The sequence below is a fragment of the Triturus cristatus genome, chromosome 1_2 (genome assembly GCF_964204655.1).
Source record: "Triturus cristatus chromosome 1_2, aTriCri1.1, whole genome shotgun sequence".
Taxonomy (NCBI): domain Eukaryota; kingdom Metazoa; phylum Chordata; class Amphibia; order Caudata; family Salamandridae; genus Triturus; species Triturus cristatus.
In genome coordinates this window covers 558,274,512-558,296,306 of record NC_140580.1, presented here as the reverse complement: position 1 = coordinate 558,296,306, position 21,795 = coordinate 558,274,512, and the positions used below count along the sequence as shown (strand labels likewise).

General features: G+C 42.4%; 1 protein-coding gene across 2 annotated transcripts in view; it reads right to left on the bottom strand.

Annotated features, from left to right (window-relative positions):
- Positions 1–21,795, bottom strand: part of LOC146867623 (zona pellucida sperm-binding protein 2-like) — a 234,594-nt gene that overhangs the window by 159,476 nt on the left and 53,323 nt on the right. For both annotated transcript variants that reach the window (XM_085615017.1, XM_085615016.1), the window contains exons 8-9: positions 18,462–18,558; positions 18,203–18,378 (exon numbers count right to left, since the gene is read on the bottom strand). In XM_085615017.1, coding sequence (XP_085471143.1) covers positions 18,203–18,378; positions 18,462–18,558 — 273 coding nt within the window. The remainder of the gene's footprint in view (positions 1–18,202; positions 18,379–18,461; positions 18,559–21,795) is intronic.

The following is a 21,795-nucleotide window of genomic DNA, read 5'->3' as shown; positions in this document are numbered from 1 at the left end:
CCATAGATGATACAATGGGCCTCCCTGGGGGACTGGTCGCATTTTTATGCAGTTTGGGCAACAGATATAATATGGGAATTTTGGGATTCCGATTCATCAAAAAGGCAAATTCGTCCCATTCTAAAACGCCCCTCGATTGCCATGATTTCAAAAGCCCATGGTATCTTACATTTGATTCTTCAATGATAGTGACACTTGTTCATAGCAGTCCTTACATTGTAATTGGCGAATTCCCTCCCTAATGTAGTCATTGGTGTTCTGAATGACCACATTACCGCCCTTGTCCGACTGGCGGATTACAATGTTCGAATCAGACTGCAAAGATGTTAAAGCCAGCCGCTGTTCTTTAGACAAATTATCGCCCTGCCATAACTTCTTTCTGGCAATATCTTTTAAATCTTTGATGACTAATGTTTCAAAAATGTCTATCCCGCATGCTGGTAAAGACTGATTAAATGTTGATTTTGGTTTAAAATTATTTGGGCAATTCAGATCCGTCTTAAAACCCAATGACATCGCATCTATTTGTGATATTTTACCATCATTGCCACTTTCTGCTTCCAATTCTTTCAATGCAATCAAAGTCTGTACTTCGTTGATAGTTTCCACGACAGGATTCTGATTACTACCTGTTTTGTGCTGTACCACGTTCTTTACTTTTAATTCATTCCATTTATGCAGTCTCAACTTTCTAGTAAAATGAAATAGGTCAATTCTTTCTTGGGGATAAGAAAGTAAAGAGGTTGGGCAAAAAGATAAACCAAACTGTAAAACATGTTCAACCACAGTTAAGGATCGTGAGGAGAGATTTACCACATTACGGCAGTTCTTCATTTTCCGCGTCTTTTCTGCCCCCTGGTTTCCACTCCCACTGGGGTTACTGTTTTTCTTCCACCATCCACCCCTTCTTGATTGTTTGTGGGCGGCGTTGTTCCTGCGGATTTTCCTCTGCCTCGTCCGCGAGAGCCCCTTCCTCTGCCTCGTCCACCGTCTATTTGCCAATTTGGTTGACTTGATGCGCGATTCATCAGCCGGAATTCCTCCCAAAAATGTATCGTTTTTTTGGAAATTACAGGTTCATTCATTTGTTGGATTCCATCTTCTGAGATATCACTCTCAATATCTTCACTCTCAGCTCCTCCAGTAACCTGTACCAGGTCCAGATCTCCTTGGACCCCTTTCCGTTTCATGTTATCATATTTCCGGCTGAAAGTGAAAACTCTCCCAGACAAATAGTCAATCATATCACGTAAGAATTTTCTTTTTTTTCGCAATGATTTCCTCCTCATGTTTGTTAATTTTCGTCATAATTTCCTCCAATTTATTCTTGAAGGACTCCTCTGATACTTCTTTCTGAATCTCATTTTTTAAGTCTGCAATTTGTGTCAATAATAAAGCTCTTTCCTTCCACGCAAACTTAATTAGGATCGATAACATACGGTTGTAACAACTCATTAGATTTTCTGCCCACTCCTCGGCTAGTTCCGGGTCAGGATCCTCATATGAGGGTGCAATCAATATTCTAAGGCCCCGTGGGACCCGCTTTTCCTCTTGATATTTTTCCAAGGTGATTGCTTCCCACCACTTAGAGATTTCTTTCCTCAATAGTTTTTCAAGCTTCTCATATCTTTGATAGTTCGAGGTAGGAATGCTGTGTTCCTCTTTATCCAATGTCAGATCCCGAGAGCGGATTGACCGATATGCTCTTACAGACATTGAATGGAAGTGTTTGTATGCCAGTGACAGACATTTGAAGACACTTGTCAATGAGTATGTTTTATAAACAAATCACTGTGCATAATGAAATCACTGTGTAACACCACTGGGTATTGTAGGCAGTAATTGCGATAATATGAGAACAATAAGAGTCACAATGGGAGTGTATTATATATTGACACCCTAACAATATGGTTAAAATAAGATGATGGTATAAAAGGATATATAGGATTTTTGTTTGAATTATAACTTTATTTAACAAACATTTGGTTTACAGTATAAATGACTGTTCAAAGATGGCCGCCACGTTTAAAGTAGAAGTCTGTTTATGTTCATGTATTTGAAGTCACACGCAACAAGAAGTCTTAAAAACTTTAATTTGTGGTTTTGTAGACGTACATTACCCGTGACCAAGGCGAGTTCGCCGAAACGCGTTGGGTATTAACTGGCTGATGCTCCTTATGATGGAATAAAAATGATCTTTCTGTGACGTTTTGGACTCTTAGCGGTTATTGGTTATGGACAAGAGTGCAATAGTACTGGTGTACTAAGTGAGATATATATATATATATATATATATATATATATATATATATATATATATATATATATACACATATACACACACATATATATATATATATACACACATTACCTACTGGCGGTCGCCAGTAGGTAGTTATAGTTAGGACCCCTTTTCCGTAGGAAATCCGCAACATTCTATTTTGAATAACTTTGGCGCCGGTCGACGAATCCTCGCGAATTTCTCAAAATAGGTGGGGCGCTACGCTCCGCTCCTACCCTGAAAGTCTCGGGGGGATTCGTCAAGTGGGGGCTGAGATAAAAGGGGGGTCCCAAAACGCGTTTTTCCCATGCATTTTTCCATAGGACCTTTAGACAGGGCTACAGCCCGAACGGCTGAACAGAATTACTAGAAATTTGGCAGAGAGGTAGTCCCCAGGTCAAGGAAGTGCCTTTTGTAGGTTTGGTGTAAATCTGTTCAGTAGATTCTGAGAAAATAGCCTTTAAATCAATATATATATCTGAGCCAGCTTACGGTACGCTTACCGTAAGCTTACCGTACGCGTACGGTGGCGTGCGCGAGCGCGATTCTGATTGGCTGTTACATCTAAGTAAACATTCGAATCGGTCGAAACCAGGAAGCGGCGGCCGCCATTTTCTCTCTCGCACTCTGAGGGGGGGGGCTGTAAATAAAGGCAAAAAACATATAAAGGGGCTGTTTAGACAGCGCCCATGCACATAGCCATGTTAGTGGAGTCCTCAAAGGCCAAAAACGGTAAATTTTTATTTTTTGAAAATTCGCCGATTACGCTTCCCGTCCGCGTACGGTGCGCTTACGCTAAAAATTAATAAAAAAAAAAAACTGTGCATGGCATATTATTGTCATCACTTACAAATTAAATTTAACAGATTACCTATCACAAGGAAGCGCATAATATGTCCTCCATGTGCGCACGGTGCGTAACGTGGGCACGCGGTGCGTGCCCACCTTGCGTGTACGGCACTAACTGCGTAAAGTGGGCGCGCGGTGCGCGAAGCACACCGCGAGCTCACCGTGCGCGCACGGAACGAACTGCGTTAAGTGGGCGTGCACGCCACGAATGGCGTAAAGTAACTAAGCATTTAAAAAACCGTACAAATTCACTGAAAAAACCATAGGTTTCACACACGTTATAGTTAGGAATTAGCATTTAAAAAACCTTGCAAATTCACTGAAAAAACCATAGGTTTCAGACATGTTATAGTTAGCGGAAATTTTACTGATAAAAAACCAATGAAATTCCCCCGTTATAGTTAGTGCAGGCAACTATAACTCACGCGACCGCAATCTTCTGCTGATGACATATGTGTCTTTATGAAAAAAAAATGTTTCTAATATATGTATAGCTAAAAATTTATGGAAAAAACATGGGCAAATAAGTGTCTAAATACAGTATTAGCATCAGCAGAAGATTGCGGTCGCGTGAGTTATAGTTGCCTGCACTAACTATAACAGGGGAATTTCATTGGTTTTTTATCAGTAAAATTTCCGCTAACTATAACATGTCTGAAACCTATGGTTTTTTCAGTGAATACACATATACACACATATATACACATACATATATATACATATTTAAATTTCAAACTAAACCACATTCACTGGATGATGTCAGTGATGTCACGAGAGGTCATCAGTGATGTTACTGACCAGGTCATGAATGATGCAATGTGACATCCGCAGTGTATTGCGGGCGAGTTAGTTAGCAGAACTAACTATAACCGAGGAATTTCTATGGTTTTGTACGAGTGAAATGGCCAGCTAACTATAAACACCACTGAAACCTATATACATATACACATACACACATACATATACACGCACATACATACACACAAATAAACACATACAAAAAGTTGCCTCTAGGTGGGATGCACTCCCAGGTGGAATTACACCAAAGCAAGGGCACACGCCATGAACAAAGTAGTTTTCTGGTTTCCTGCCAGACGCGTTTCGGGTTCACCTGAGCATTATTATTATGGGGATTTACTGGTGTTTGCTGCACGTCGGGGCGTTGGCCCAAAACGCGTCTGGCAGGAAACCAGAAAAGGACTTTGTTCATGGCGTGTGCCCTTGCTTTGGCGTAATTCCACCTGGGATGGATACATACACACATACATACACACATACACACACACACATAGGATTGTGTTTCCATAGGAAATGCCTTTGTGTTGCTAATCACTTCGGCGCCATTAGAAAAATCTCTACAAAAACATTTCAAAACAGTGCTACGTTTTGACTAGTTTTTGGGTGATCAGTCAAGCAGGGGCTGAGCAAATAAGGGGTGTCCCAAAACAAGTGTTCCCCTTTCATTTTTCCATAGGAATTTGAGACAGCTACTGTTGAATGTATTTACACCAAATCTGGAAGAAGGCTAGATCTTTGTTCTTGGAGTGCTTTTGGTGATTTGGCTTAAATCAGTCAAGTAGTTTGAGCAATTAATGCTCAAATACATTGTATGTGTCACACCACTGAGGATCTGGGAGCAGACCGGTCCCCTGCTGAGATCTGCCTGGCTGTCACCACATCAACCAGGAGGGGATGGCAGCCATCTTGCACCTCGGGACTCAGTTCAGAGTGTTAAAGCACACACAAAAATGAAACATAAGGTGCAGGGTAGAGACCACCTAAGCCTGGCAGTGGGCGGTCAAACATTTCAGTTACTTTCAGCACCAATTTGCATAGAATCCACAAATCCACTGCAAAAATAAATGTACATTTAAAAAAACAAAAAACAAAAAAAAAAAAAAACACAGAAGCATAGGTTCGAGGCATTAACTTTTTTTTTTTGTTTGTTTTAAACCTGGGTGGGAAAGGGGGGGGGACAACTATGGTATCTATTTTGGGGAAGGGGCATGTAAGCCCCCCTCCCCGAGCCTCCGAGATAGTCCGGGGACACCATCCCCCAATGCAGCTTAAATAAATTAAGAGGGGGGCACACGACCCCCTTCCCAGAGTCTAATTTGGGCCTGGGGACCCCATCCCCCTGGGCCAGAATGAATATATTTAAATAAAAAAATAAAAATAGGGGGGGCCTTGTGCCCCCCCCCCCTTAGACTTCCCAAGGACCCTATTCCCAGGGCCAGCTCAGTTACTCAGTCCCTGGGAGTCCACCAATACAGTAGTTTCCATGCCTGCTGCAGAGCGTGCAAGGAAACGTCTATTTGCTTCCACCTGTAGGGAGCATTTTTAAATCTCCAGCCAGATGGGAGCAAACATGCAAGTCTGCTCCCATCTGGTGGGAGATTTAAAAATGCTCCCACATGCTGGAATCCGAATTCTGATCAGACACATTGTTTCTTCCTGGAAAGAGCAAGTGGCTCCTTCTAGGCAGGAGCAATGCAGTCTCCTGCACCATGCAGGGAGCCAGGTAAGGCCACTTTAGCCCTAGAGTTCTCTCCATGGCTCCCAACATGTTTTTGGGTGCCCTGGGTGGGCACTCATCTGTGCTCCAGGTGATGGGGTCCCTGGGGCCTGAGAAGGCTTAGGGAGGGCAGCCTCTCCCCTTTGGTGTTAGTTGGCCCCGGGGGAATTGTGTTGCAGGGGCCTAATGAGGATTGGAGAGGGGGCATGTGGCCCTCCTCCCCATTAATTAGGCTTTGGGGGGGGTGGGGGAGGGAAGCTGGAACCTTCCTCCCCTTTAATTGAATTTAGCCTTGGGATCAGGTCCTATTGAGGCATAGAGAGGGGGTGCCTTTTTAAATATCATACGGCCTTGGGGGCGGTTTCCCCAGCGCCTAGGAATGTTCCCCTTTTAAATTGAATTTGGCACACAACCTAAATAGGTTCAGAGAGGAGGGCCACTCGCAGTTGGCTGCTGGGAATTTGCTTTATGGATGCTAACCATATATTACTTTAGGGGAAAAAATGGAAATTGACTGAAAATACTAAAGGTTAACGTAACCTAGGGGGTCATTACAATGCCTGACAGACAGACCGCCACGGTCACCATTAGATTCCCACCACTGAGGCCTGAAAGTTCCCCCCACCCTATTGTGATGCAATTGCTGCCACCACAGCTGTTTCATCTACGGTGTTGCACATATCCCTGAATAGGTTGCTACAAGTGCGTACAAAATCATAAAACATGTGAATTGTACACACATGCATCACGTGTGGGCATGCCTTGTGCTCCATGTACACCATTGCTGGAGTGTAGCAGAATGTGCGCAGTCCAGTCAATGGGGATACATACCACAGAAGAACTTACCTGGATTCCGGCTCCACAGGGTCAAACACATTGGGGTACAGCCCCTCAGGTGTAGGGGGACCTGGAGAAAGGGATCCATGGTTTAGAATGCTGGGAAGAAGCAGATTTGGTGGAGTATGCACCTAAAAATTCTCATTTCTGACAGCTCTAGGTAGTCGTTTGGACCGCCACTGTCGGGTTGTCAGAAACCCACATCATAATCCGGACGGCAGTCTAAGATGTCTGCACGCTGCTGTTTTTTCCCAGACCACCATCTTAGCGGTCGGAGAAAGGCTGTCGGACTCTGCAATCAGTGATTGGAAGTACACAATGCTTGCACCGTAATCCAGCGGATGGATTGACTGATTCAGACAATACTGCAACTGTCCGATTGCCTCCGAAATGACGGCCAGTCCAACCGGTACTGTAAGAATTCCCAAAGTTAGGTGACATTCAGTAACTATAACTCGTGTCCTAAGGTAACCACAACTTATGCCCTTGCCATGCACTGCTAATTACCCCCACGTATTACATCACTTATGATATCTATGACATCATTGATATTACTGCAACATTTGCATTGAAATTGAGAAGATAGCATGGCTTTTTGTTACCTTAGGGCATGAGTTATAGTGAAATGAAATAACTGGAGAATGTGTGTTTTTTTAAGTTTAAAATGTTTCGTTGTTACTGAACATTTCAACTAACCACCTATGTTACTTTGTGCGTATTGAGATTATATATATATATATATATATATATATATATATATATATATATATATATATATATATATATATATCTCACTATAGGCAACTATAACTCATGCGACCGCAATCCTCTGCTGATGACGTCAGATATTACATGACCGTATTTAGACTTATTTACCCAGGTCTTCTTCCATTAATCTTTAACTATATATATTACAAATATTTATTTTTCAGAAAGACACATATGTCATCAGTGATGTAATATCGGACGTCATCAGCAGAGGATTGCGGTCGCGTGAGTTATAGTTGCCTGCAGTAACTATAACGGGGGAATTTCATTGGTTGTTTACGAGTGAAATGTCCAGCTAACTATAACATGTGTGAAACCTATGGTTTTTTAAGTGAATTTGCAAGGTTTGTTAAATGCTAATTCGTAACTATAACGTGTGTGAAACCTATGGATTTTTCAGTGAATTTGTACGGTTTTTTAAATGCTAAGTTATGTTTTTTTTTTTTTTCAGGTTTTACACCGTGCGCACCGTGCGTGCATGCTGCGCTTCGCGCACCATGCGCGCTCTGTGGGCACTCGGTGCACTTCGCGCACCGAGCGCCCACGGTTCGCAGTGCGCGCAGGTTGGGCGCACCTCGCGATTTATAAAGAAAAATAAAATTGTTTTTTTTCTCCCTTGGGGGTCCTTCTGTGACCCCCTGACCAAGGCTAGGGGGTCAGGAACTGTCCACTCTGCCCCCTTTTCACGTTCTCCACCTTTGTTTTTCACTCCCTCAGATTGCGAGAGACAAAATGGCAGCCGACACTTCCTGGTTTCGACCGATTCGAATGTTTACCGACATCTAACAATCAGAATTGCGCTCGCGCACGGCAGGGTGCGCGCACGGTGCGCACGTATAGATATTGATATGCTTTTAAATGCTATTTTCTCAGGAAATACTGAACAGATTTACACCAGACCTGCAAAAGGCACTTCCTTGACCTTATGGCTACCTCTGCCAAATTCCACGTAATTCTGTTCAGCCGTTCGGGCTGTAGCTGCGTCTAAAGGTCCTATGGAAAAATGCATGTGGAAAACGCGTTTTGGGACCCCCCCCCTTTTTCTCGGCGCCCGCTTGACGAATCACCCCGAGACTTTCAGGGTAGGAGCTGAATGGAGCGCCCCATTAGTTTTGAAAATTTCGCGAGGATTCGTCAACCGGCGCCAAAGTTATTCAAAATAGAATTTTGAGATTTCCTATGGAAACTAGGCTGCAACTATAACTATCTACTGGCGACCGCCAGTAGATTATATATACACATATATACACATACACGCATATATACACACACATATATATACACACACACACAAATAAAACCTGCATATAAATAATGCAAGCAAATTAGCAAAAAGCAACAGCAAGTTAAGAGATTGCATTACAGAAAGTCCCAAGCCACCACTGACTATCAGAGATGAGGCTGCTTTCACCTTGGAATGAGAGGTGAAAGTCGGACATAGAATTGCAGGACAACTAGTTACTATAGCACACAAATTAGAAAAGCAGTCTGAAAATGTTTCCTTTTGCAAAGGCTGAATCATTAACCACTCCAAAATGAAAAGGGAAAAGACGCACAGGTGTTCAGCAGGTCAGGAGACTCAGCACCATTTGTGGCTTACTATTAAAGCCAAGCAGGACAAACCAATCTTTGAAGCTGTAGCAGTTTGGCACAGAAGAGTTGTGGAATCAGAGAAGCCAAATTTTGCTAGTAGAATCTGTTTTCACTAAAAATGGATCATAAAAATAATTGATAGAAAGGAGTCATTTGCATTGGTTACAATATATGCATTAACTTACGTTTGCAGGTAGCTCTAGGAAATTTGAACAACTAGATCGGATTTTGGGTCCCGGTACAAAACAAAGATTTACAACAGATGACACACTCAGTTCTCTATTCAATCAGCAAAGGCAGCGCTTCCCTCTAGATCATGTCAGTCACTGATCATAAAAATCTGCTAGTCCATTGTGATTCGATAGTGGAATACCTGGAGAGAACACACTAGTACAACCCGGGGAAAAAAGAATGAATTGGACTAGTCAAGGATTTCTTTACGGATAAGGTTTTGCGTTGGCACGTTTTAAATTAATGCTCATGGGGACAAAAAAATCTAAGTGAATGTTATGTATGTGCTTCTATTAGAGAACTTTAATCTTGTGGTTTCTGAAGAAATTACACTATTAATATATATATTACTTTACGGTCATGTGAAGCAGAATATCATTGAATTAATTTAATCCAATAGTTTCTGTATAAATTCACTAGGAGGGGGCTGTTCTTTAACTGGAGCCCCTTCACAATAGCTACACATAGTTGGAGTGTTTGTAATTTTCGTGTTTGAGTGGTGTACTAAACCAATGGCTACATACACACTGTGCTAACAATTCATGGTCACAAATTCCCACATGAAAACGTTACGAGTGGCCTTCCACTCTGTTTTCCTCCCGAAGTGCTTTATTTTGTCCTTATACACAAATATTTAATGTACGGTAGTTAGGACAATTGTTTAGCTAGCAATTATTACAGGGGGGGGGCAGTAAGCTCCTTACATCGCCCTGACTTTGAAAAGTGTTAGTTTTGTTCTCATTTCCGCGCTATTTTAGTAATTTTGTTGAAATTGGGTCTCGGAAGCATCGATTAATTGAATTTGAGCAAATGATTACTTTTCCGATTTGTAATTAATATTCTAAAGACCCAACTTTTACTAAGCGAGGTCCATTTCCTCATGCAGTTTTGCACATTTCCCATCAAATCTTTCACTTGAGGAGGTCAATTATAGCAGTCTGAAAGACTGACTCAAAGGAATGTCCATGTGACCAGATGATTGGAGCCTCTTTTTACAAATCCACTACAATCTCTGCACACAATGGGGTTTATATTCACTCTTACAGCTTTGCCTCATCGTTGCTGCACATGTGAACAAGTGAGTAGCCAGAGAAATAAAACACCCTCCCCACTCATTTGGAACTATACTTCTGCGTAAAGTAAGCAATCCCGACTTAACAGGAAGGTGCACAGGAGTTTTCCCACCATGGAACGCTTCCTCACTTTTACCCATGTGTTTGGTTCCCTACAGCCTTTTTTTGCCTTTGATATTTTTCTTTTCTGCATTCTTCTTTAATTCTTTTGTGCTCCATCGGTCTGATTTGATATAGGATGTTTATGATTTTTCTCTGTAAACACGTTTGGGTCATATGCCATCCCTTAGCCTCCACCACACAAATACCATGGTATCGTCTATATTGCAGTGTTATGTATTGGCTTCCGTCTCCCTCTTGCGAATGGAAGTCACAGGACAAAGTAAAATCAACTTAATCTGTCCAGTAACAAACACTCAAACTGGCAGAGCATATGCTTCTCAACATACAGGATGCAAATCTACTCAGTGTCCGGTCTTATGTATAGGACTCACATATTACATACGGTTTAAATCTGCTTAAATTTGTCAGTGGTTGAATGCCATGCGAGGGGGATCGGTGCAGCTCAGCAAACTGAGCATAAGGCTAGATTGGCAAGACTAACGGGTCTGTTGGCCGCCAACCTTTTGGCTTTGGAAATAGTTTTGTTCTGCTATGGTTTGCATAAAGGCTTATTGTTGGGGAAGCCACCAGTCAATCAAAAATAAATTTAAAAAATCACATTGGCTAAAGGCAAAAAATATTTTTGGTTTTAAAAAAGCGCACAGTCCCAATTCAGAGTTAGGGATGGTTATGGTAATGAGTGGTGTGTGGATGTGCTCCTTGTGAAAGGGCAGCATGCCCCAACTCAAAGTGAAGTTAGCCAGTGGCTGAAGTGTGCTAACCCAATGCCCCATGGTGCATGCTGCAGTGGCTGGAATTAAAATGCCAATGAAATTCTAATGAGTGAAGAATGGCTGAAAACCCCTAAAAGTAATTATGTTATACGTATTATAGCACAATCAAAAGATCTTTGCTAACACCAAACCTAAAAAGGCCAATTCGTAGGACATTGGTTGCCAGCATCTTTACTTTGCTTATGTTTATGAAATATTTTGGTTAAACTTTCGCACAAAAAAGCTTGTAAAGTTAGCTAAATAGAAAGGCTTCCAAAGACAGCTAGAAAGTGAGGGTTATAAAGATAGTGTTGTAAAGACACAGTATTGCAAAGACAGTGTTACAAGGATAGGGTTGCAAAGACTGTTGCATACATTGAGGCAGTTGCTTAGATGAAGGTGGATAGAGTTGCAAAAGTAGAGTAGACAGACTGTTGCAAAGGTGGACAGATAGTTGCAAAGATAAAGTAGACCGATCAATATAGACAAGGGTGCAAAGGTACAGAGTTTAAGGAATTTTTATTAACTGTGCGATTACTTAAAATCTTTACAGTATAAAATACATGAACGCCAACCACCCTTCCACCAGGAGCAACTTAAAATAGCGCCATAGCTACATGGGCTCTATTTACTACTATATGTCCCTTTAAAACTTCAATTTAAAAGTGTTAAAATCTTTCACACTTTTACTCTTGTTGGGATCAATGGTTCTATAAAAATCCAACAGGGTAATTCCCTCCAAGATATCAATTGTCATTAATAAAAGTTCTTAGAGGGCCCCCTAGTAGGCCCCACGTTAACTTTATGATCCCAGTATCCGTGCGAAAAACCCCAGGGTTAGGTGACGACTGACAGTGTAAGGGCACCAGATTTTCATTACAGAATGACAGCGACCCTGAAATCTGCAGCCTTTTAATGGGAATCAAGTGAAATTCTAATTTGATGGGCAAACTTGCCAGCTCTGGCAAGTAAACAAGTTGTGGTTTCTGTAAAGCACCATTCCGAGGCCTCACTGCAAGTTCAGAGGCCCTTGTCCCTTAGGGCCTGGCGCAGCAAACTACGATCGCTGGCCAGCAGCATAAAAGATGTAGCCAGGATTCTCTGTGGTAATTACATAACCGGCAGGAGAAGATGTCTGTCCGTGCCCACATTGGGTTGAAATCTGAAATCTTGAGGGCATTGAAACGCAAGTACAGGATTTTCTTTCTTGCTTGGGCTGAGAGTGAGTCTTGCATATATGGTTGAACTTTCCCAGGGGTATATGACTTATCCAGGGCCAGTGTTAAGTTTTACCAGAGTGAGGATAGATCCAGTTCAAACGAGATGGTCTGGACTTGGCGCTTCACAGCTTTGGCCCAGGCAAAGTAAGGAATTTCGTGAAGGGCATGCTCTTTGCCTCTATTTTCAGTTGGTCTATTACTTGATCCAACTTGCAGTGCCAGGGGGAACCCTCAGCCCTGAAAATTGGTTTTAGGAAATATTTATGATTGTTTTCAGGGGCTTTCAGTACTCTGATGTAATATTTTATTAGGTCCCCCTGTAGTGCCAGGTCTGGTTGGTTCAGTCCTATTCCCAGCCTTAGCTTGGTGTTCCCTGCTTTTCTGGGAACTTGTAGCACGGTCTTGTAAGCTTTTATCTGGGCTGCATTGATTACTTTCTCAAGTGCTCCTGGAAAGGCTAAGTGACTGATTGCTAGAATTAGTTTTGCCCCAAGTACAGTCAGCATGGGTTCGATAGATGGACTTACTAGGCGATGGCATAGACGTCTGAGGGACAATTATTTTGTTAATTCTCGGTGGGAACTCCTTTATGTGTTTGGCTGCTGTGGCCCTCTGTCACCCATACCCCCAAGTAAATTTAGGATATAGCTGTTCTGATTCGGTGCTCACCCAAAGACCATGTTGCTTGTTTTTTGTGAGGGTATTTACCAAAGATTACTATCTTGGTCTTGCTCTTATTGATCTGCAGGGTTTTTTCCCTGCAAGACAATTTAATGCTCTTTGGAGCCCCACCCTAGTGTGGTCCATGACCACTGTATCGTCCGAATACTGGAGGGTTCCCAGGGTCAACTTGCCCAATCTCGGTGGTACTAGGCTGGCGTCTTTCAAGGCTGGCCCCAGGTCTGCCGTGTAGAAGTTCAATAGTAGGGGGGCCAAAACACATCCCTGCTTTAGCCTGGTGTTACTTTCGATTCTTGGGGTTACAATTGTTGAACTTAGTTTAACCCAGACCCATGTCCCCTCGTAGAGGGCTTTTATTGCTTTAAGCAGGGTTTCCGGAATCCCCCAAGATTAGAGTTTTGCCCATAACAGTCTTCGAAGGCCTTGGAGTAGTCTATGAAGCAGCAAAACAGGGGCGGCTTATTACTCAATACAGCTTGCTTTGAGAGGTAAGAGCGCTGTCCATGGTGGAACTATTTGCCCTGAAGCCAATCTAAAAAGGCAGGAGGATACTGTTCTTGTCCACCCAAGCCTCTAGGTCCCTTAATAGGAGAGTATAAACATTAGCTTCAATATGGAGCAGGGCTAGGAGCCTATAATTGGCAGGGTTTGAATGGTCTCCCTTCTTGTGTATTGGAAATAAGACCAAGCCTTTCCAGGATTTTGGTAAAGTTGCTGTGAAGAATGAATGATTATATAGCGGAGTGAGGATGGATACAAAAAATGCGGGAGCGGATTTGAAGACTTGGGCGGGAATGCCATTTGGGCCAGGGGCCCCATCTGTTCTTATCGCCCTAATGTACCTATAACAGTCTCCTCCACTGTATAAGCGATGGGCTGACTGGGCACTAATTTCTTTCTGCTCGTTGTGAGTTTTAATGGTTTCAGCTGCGGCCTGCGACCACTGAGCCCACCTTGTTTGATCCACTAGTGAAACCCTTCACGTACTGTTCCCACACGTTGCCGGCAACGCTATTTTCTTTGCGCTGGCTTCCAGAGTTCAGACTATTAATATATCGCCATAGCTTGCCGTTATCTTATTCTTTAATTAGTGAGAACACTTTAAGCCAGTTCTTTTCCGTCCACTGTCTTTTCAACTCCTTGACTTTCTTCTTATATGTGGCTCGCAAGGCAGGGATGACGGTCATCTGTGACGAGTAGATCCCTTTCTTTTTTGCCTTAATTGCCTTTTTAAGAGCTCATTTACTTTGTGTCAGGCACCTCAGTGTACTTCGTTCTGGCAAAGATTGATTTGAGTGTGGGCTTCTCGGTTGGTTGGTATTTCCCAAGTTCTTCTGTAAATCCGCTATACGGGTTTCCCAAAATTGTACGATATTCTACGTCGTGTCTTTAGTCCTGCCTCCCTTTTGGCTACATACTCCAACAGGCTATGACTAAGGTTGGCAGTCCATTTTATTCTTTTGAGGACTAGATGGCGTTCATAGTCCGTGGTTGCGTCAATTGTTTCCTGGGCTGCCTCCTGTTCCCGGGCCAGATTTAAGGAGGCACAAAGGCCTGTGGTCGCTTTAGTCTGTCGTCCACAGTGAAGTCATAGTTTGTGTCCCTGCCCTTCATTGATGAAAATATAGTCTATGATGGAGACATTCCTGAATGTCGACTTGGGGATCCATGATGGGCGGCTGATTTTTTTTATTCCATGAGTGGATTGTAGGTTAAAGTTTGTGAGGAGTGAGATCAATGAGCCAGACTTCTTCCTATTGCTGGGTGCGACAGGGATCTGATCCAGACCTCTCGTGTTGAAGTCTCCCGCAATAATCACATTATGATGCTCAAATCTAATGAGTAGGTCTTCCAGGATACTGGTGAAGTATTCCATGGCCTGTTGCGTTTGAAGTGGTCAGGTTAATGTAACAATTAGTAGCAGGACATGGGGCTGTTGTCTCTTTTTCTGCCCCTCAATTATAATGGCTTGGAGGTCAGATGATTCTATTTTTAGGTCTTTGGTTTTAAATTTGCAAGCGTGACTTAAAAAAAATGGATAAAACCCCAGACGGGTGTCCAAAGATTGTCCTTTTGGTCGCTGGTATGTGATGTTTATAGAAGCCGGCAATTGGGGTGGTTGACTTGGCCCAGGTCTCCTGAAAGCACAATATGTTCCCTTTGAGAGATAGCCTAGTGTGGCCTTGTCTCTAAAGAGTTTACTTAACCCAGCAATATTCCATGAGATAAGGGTAGGGTTAGTTTACGGTCTTGGCCACCAATTAAGTTTCAACATTCTCTGTTTTCATTGCTGTATATTTGATTAGGGACACTGTCGCCATATGTCCTCTGTATGGGCCAGCACTTGCTGGAGCAGCTGCACTCTACGCTGCATGTTTGTGCGTGAAATTGATTTTTAGCGGAGTTCTTGGTCTCCCTGGTTTCTCTCTCCCTCCTAGGCTTTTATTCATTGTACCTTTGAGGATTGATGTAGGTTCTTGCTGATCGTAATTGGGCATAAGAACGTGTGGATATTTCGGGATATTGAGGGCGGTAACTTTGATACCCCATTCTGCAAGCTGTGAAGCTTCGCTGATGACTGCATGTTGGGCCTGCTGTTGTATGAACCCAACCAGAGTGGAGTCACCATGGGTGTGTGTCTCTCCAGACTTCTAAACTTTACCCACTCTGTTATCTGAAGTGATCTGTGCCAAGGATTCAATATGGCCAAAGAGGCGGACGAAATTGGACCTGTTCAGAATGTCGTAAGAGCCTTTGGCTGTATATCTGGGAGTGAGCATCACCTCATGGATTGCTGATGGTTTATAATGCTTGGAGGTGCGCAGTGACTGTCCTTCTCCCTAGGCGGTGTACTTCTGGAAATTCAGATTTAGTGGGTTTTATGGCCGTCTCCTGTCTGATGTCTGCCTATCGACCCGTTTGGCGATCCCGCCTTTGTTTCTTCTTGCTGCTCATCCGGGTTGCTTTTAGGATATTGCGCCGTCCTGTGTTGGAGCTCCCGGCCCGGAGAGCTAGAGGCCCTGGATTGTGTGCTTGCGGCCTCCTGCAATGTACACTGCCGAAATGCCTCATCTTGGGTCTTGTTTGCCCAACTATTTGTGGGCCCTCCCAGTGAGTATTCGGTTGACTTCGATCCTCCCCTGACACAGACTGTACTTCCATTGTCGTCTTGGCCTTGGTTACCTGTTTGAAGTTGAAAATGAGGAAACGTGGCTTAGAGTGGTTTTTATTCTCTGTACCACCAGAAATTGGTATTGCTGGTAATATTGGTCCTTTTAGCTTTGGATTTTTTCAGTTGTCTCTTCAGCTTTTTCTTGGCCCTCCTTGACAGCAGGGCTTCCGCCCCTGCCACTGCTCCATCCACCTTCTCCACTGGGGATGCATCACCCTGTGATACATCAATAGTTGTGACAAGTGGTCGAGCCGCTGGATCCACGTTCCCTTGTACTTCTGTGATGTTCTTATTGCTTGGCCCTGCCAGCGGCTCCTCGGATGCACAGCTATCGGCTGGGAGATAGTTGGTATTTTCTGGCGATTCCATCTTCACAGCTGATGCCTTTGGGATTATTTGTTCTAGTGGGAACATCTCCCACTGTCCCTTGGCTAGTGCCAGCATGTCCTTTAGTACTTCTGGTAGCCCTGACCATTTTTCTATAATGGCGGCACAAGAGCTACTGTGCACTGAGTAGGCTTTGTGGACTTCAAGTAACACTGCAGGTTTTGCCAGCTTATCATCTTGATACACCAGATGCTGAGCCATTGACTGCAGTAAATCAATTTGTACTTCCATCTTTGTAGACTGCCATAGCAATGCTCTAGCCATTGTGTCCTGTACTGCTCTTATTGCCAACAGATTTAACTCTTTGAGAGTAACCTCTTCCGTTGCATCTTGCTGATCTTCTTGGCCCATCGGGCTCCAACCCTCTGTATACAGAGTTGCAAAGATAGAATAGAGATAGAGTTGAAAAGATCGATACAGTAGACAGACAGGGTTGCAAAGGTAGATAAGTAGGACAGGAAATTGGAATAAGTGGAGAAGCTACAATTAGTGTTCTAGTCAAGTGTCTATGTATGCAGGACATAAAATAGCCCTGAAAGCACTCTAGAAAACCATACAAGTAGGACATGCAAACTAAATTGGTTTACAAATGTAACTGTCGTCCTAAATAAAAAAAATTAAAAAGTTAGCAGCAGGAAATACGAGAATGTCGCTAAAAATGCAGTTCATTGTGTGCATACTAAAAATATGACAACTTTGTGAAGAGCAGTTTCTAATGGACACAATTTGGCATGCTGTAAAATAGCAGCACTTATATGAAGGCCACTCCAAAAGAAATGTACAACATCAGCAGGCAACAGGAACGGACAACCCTGAAATTGTCTTGTGGTGAACATGGAAGAGTTGGTGGAAAGCTTCCTGCTATCACATCCATCTCAAAACATAAAGGAAACACCAAAGTAATAAACTAAAAACAAAAACACTGACATTGCAGAGAACTACCTTCTTTGCGGATGTGCTTGTTGTGAAAGAGCAAAATGCAGTTACTCAAAGTGGAATTATCCAGTTGCTGAACTGGGCCACCTACCCCCTGCATCCTCACCGCTTCCCTATGCTATAGAGGATGGAAGCAAAATGTGAATAGCAGACCAATGGATAAAGCCAGCTGGGTGAAAACCCCTTTAAATAAGTAGGTCATTAATGTACTTTTTAAACCATCGATAGTGTCTTGGTTAACACCAGACCAAATGAGGCTCTAACCTCCCCCCTCCCCCTAGAGTAGTCAACTGTATTCTCTACCAATGCCTCCATGCTACTGGGGGTCATCTGAAGCCAATCTGCATGGCAGCTAGCCTTACGCGTGTGCAATGGAATAGGTTATCTGGGCTATTGGTAAACTGCATCAACAGTGGGGAGAGGGCAATAACTGTCTATCAGATGTTTTACTACCAGTATCTCTGCTGCCTCACCGTCAGTGTAATTGTGAAATGTATTAGTGTGGCAACACATACTTTCAGCTTAACAAAAGAGTACAAGTCTATAGAAAAGAACAGCCAATAGCGGAGGGAGAAAGTAGTAATGCAATGCTTCACCCTAATGTCCCGCATGTTCAAGAGGTTTACATACATGTGTGTCAAATATGAAAAGAGTGGCTTTCACAGACCAAAGATAATAAAAATGATTGAACCGGGTTCAAAGTATTTATTTTGTTACTCGCTGATTACCCAAATTAAACCATAAACCCATGTTGGAAAGATATAGATTTAAATGGAGGGCTTACCTTCAAGAAGCCCTTTTCAATGTACAGTTTGGTTCCATTTACCATTTCCAAAGTAATTCCGTTTTGAATGAGCTGGTTCATTGGTATATCCATCCCATCTATGGCAATTGCAGCCAATGTGGCCGGAAAGGTAGGGATAACAATGGTCAGGTGTGTTCCATTGCATGTGTATGGTCCTAAAAAGGATATAGAAAAGTGAAATGTAATACATACCTCTATCCCCCACAATCCCCCATGCTTTAATTTGTAAAATCCTCACCTTGTGCACAAATCATTGGAACGTGGATTTGTATCCTCTCATTGAAAAGATAGTAGTGCAGAGCAATGTCTGCAAAGTAAAGGGAATAGCCCTCTTGCTATGGAAAAAGAAAATATTCCATAAGTAGGCGGGCATTGTCTATTTCATGGGTACAATTGCAAAAAGACAGCAGCACCAAATAACAGCTCCATGTTATCCCTTAATTTCAGTTGCAATAGTTTTGAGGCAACAATTGAGACAAACAAAACACTACCACATATGCAATGGTTATTTAAACCATTTTACAATATTGACAACATTGAGTAGCAGAAAACTGATCTTCAAATCAATTAGAAGACAACTAAAAGTATGCAACCCATTACTTTAAGCAATATCAGGGCCTCAAACGTTCTGACCCAGCCTACATGGAGAACAATTTACACTTAATGTAGTCTGGGAAGGTTTTAACGCTGGAGATATATGCAAACTTTTAGGAGATTCCGGTTTGTTTGGCTGGATACCACACTACCGATCCACAGATCACAAAAACAGATTAAGTTGCACCTAGATTTTAAATGTATTGCTATAATATTACTTAGTTTTCACCACACTTTTGATTAACCCGTGTTTTAGCATTGCCTTATAGCCTGGTCTAAGATTCATACCCGTTTCTAGTCTGCACCACCTCCCATTAGGGAAAAAATAGGAAACAGTTTAAATTTTTCTGCATCAATTTCCATTTGTGTCTAATACAATTTGATTTTGATTACACACTGGGTCCTTGGTCATCTTTATTTGGGCTTAAAACATAGTTTTTTTCAAAAGCTAGAGCATGTTTTAGGATGTTTTAACCCAGTACTATATAGCTGAGTAATTTCACACTGTCTGGTTTCCCCTCTCTACGGAGTACTACAGCACCAGGATACCAGTTTGTTGGCAGTGCGTTATATTCATAAACTAAATAAGTAAGCTAAATACATTTGGACTATTCATCCCTCATCGGTCACATTCACTTGGGTGTGTTATCTTTTGAATATACGTATGTATATACTATGCTCCAATATGGATTCTCTTTCCCAGTCCTCTTCTAGGGGACGGTTATATTTGTAATTTGGCTTGGACTTATTTCTTTAAAAACTTTTTGCCCCGATGATGGCTCTGGGCCACCCTACCGCTGAACTGAAACGATCTTCTCAATGTGGACTGCCAGAAGTATCTATTAATTATGGTTGGTCACACATTATTTCTTAGACTCAATCATATGTCATCATAGCTGTATTTTAGGCAGCTATTCTCTGTATGTGTTATGCCAGCATTATATGTGTTGCTGTCCAAATGTGTTTTTTGCGTACAAAAAAACATGTCACATTTAAATGTTTCGTGGCATGCAAAGTTATGGCCAATAGGAGATTGGTGGGCACAATGTTTTCCCTATTTTATTTCTTGTCTTTTGAGTTACCTTCAGGTATTTCAAGGGGTGTAATGCTTATATGGTAGGCTTTACCATTTAATTTGTTCTTCATTCAAAAGCATACTATACATGTTTAAATTCATTCAAAGGCTTAACACCGATGAGTCAAGGCTATCCCAAGTGAACCACAATCAGTTCTATTATGGACATTCTATTAGGCGGTACATAGAAAACGGTTTCCTGGGACCAAACTAAATATATAAAAGTTCCTTGAGTATTCTCTGGCCCAAGGCAAATTTGAAGAAAAACAGGTCAACAGAAGTGTTGGACTTGGCCCTTTCTTCAGGGTCATCCACAAACGTTTTGCCTTCACTCATATTTTTGCTGAATTTGTTCTTGTTGGCCCTAGAACTCTTCGCACTTTACCACTGCTAACCAGCGCTAAAGTGCTTGTACGGTTTCCTAAGATATGTGAAAATACGCTTATACCCAATTGGCATATTTAATTTACTTGTAAATTCCTAGTAAAGTGGTACTAACTGTAACCAGGGCCTGTAAATTGAGACTAGGGGGTCTGCAGCACTAATTGTGTAACCCACTCGAGCAGCCCTTTAAACAGGTCTCAAGCCGGCTATTGCAGCCTGTGTGTGCAGTTTTATAATGCCAAGTCAGCATGGCAAAAGAAACCTTTTACCAGGCCCAAATCTTTAATACATAGAAGTCACCCCTAAAGTAGGCCCTAGATAGCCCAGAGGGCAGAGTTCACTGCATTTAAAAATCTGGGCATGTACTATTAAGTTTTACATGTCCTGTTAGTAAAAAAGAACAAATGTTACTTACCTGTAAACTGTGGTTCTCCAGTATTGGTGTCTTTCATAGATTCACATGCTTGAATATTCCCCGAAGTGGGAGTCCCAAGGTACATAAAAAGCAATAAGTCTCGTATATAGATACATACATAAACTATACAAGAATAAAATACATATCTAAATAAACTTGATATAGTTTAAAATAACAGATCAAGTCAAAAGTACCATAGGATAACATTGACACACAGGAAAGCATTGAAAAAGGAATCACTTTACTGACATATCCATGTCGTTTTTATAGTCCAAACTCCAGCCAATCAGGTGCAAGCACCCTCTAGAAGCTTCTCCTCAGAGGCTCAGGCCCTCACATTTTCGTAGCACAAGAGTGACAGAGTCGAATGAGGAGAAGAGAGCCTCTGAGGGGAGGAGGGTGGGTCGCATGTGAATCTATGAAAGACACCAATACTGGAGAACCACAGTTTACAGGTAAGTAACATTTGTTCTTCTCCAGTATTGGGGTGTCTTTCATAGATTCACATGCTTGAATAGAATAGTGAGCAGTACTCTGTAGCCTCAAGAGGCCGTATCAACGTTGCATGAAATACAATGACACTGTATGATAAAAATACACAGCTGATAACCCGAGGAGGGAAGTAACAGAGGCTCACCTTATTTGAAGAGATTTCGAAGAACTGCTTGGCCCACAGCCGTATCAGCTTCATTGATTGCATCCAGGCAGTAGTGCCTCCTGAAAGTGTGCCTGCTGGACCACGTAGCTACCCGGCAGATCTGATGAATGGGCACACCAGCGAATAAAGCAGTGGAGGAGGACATTGCCTTTGTAGAATGCGCCCTCACTCCAGAAGAAAAAAACAAGCCAGCCTTCTGATGGCAGAAAGATATCACTGAAGAAATCCAATGTGCAATTGTTGGTTTGGTAACAGAATGTCCCTCACAGGTTCGCCCGTAGGAAACGAACAGTTGATCAGACTGGCGAAAGGGTGCCCTTCTGCTGATATAAAACGAGACACCTCTTTTAGTCCAAAGAGTGTAGCTGGAGATTGCGGATGAGGAAAAAATGTTTTTAAAATTACAGGTTCATCAAGATGAAAATTGGACGGCACCTTTGGCATGA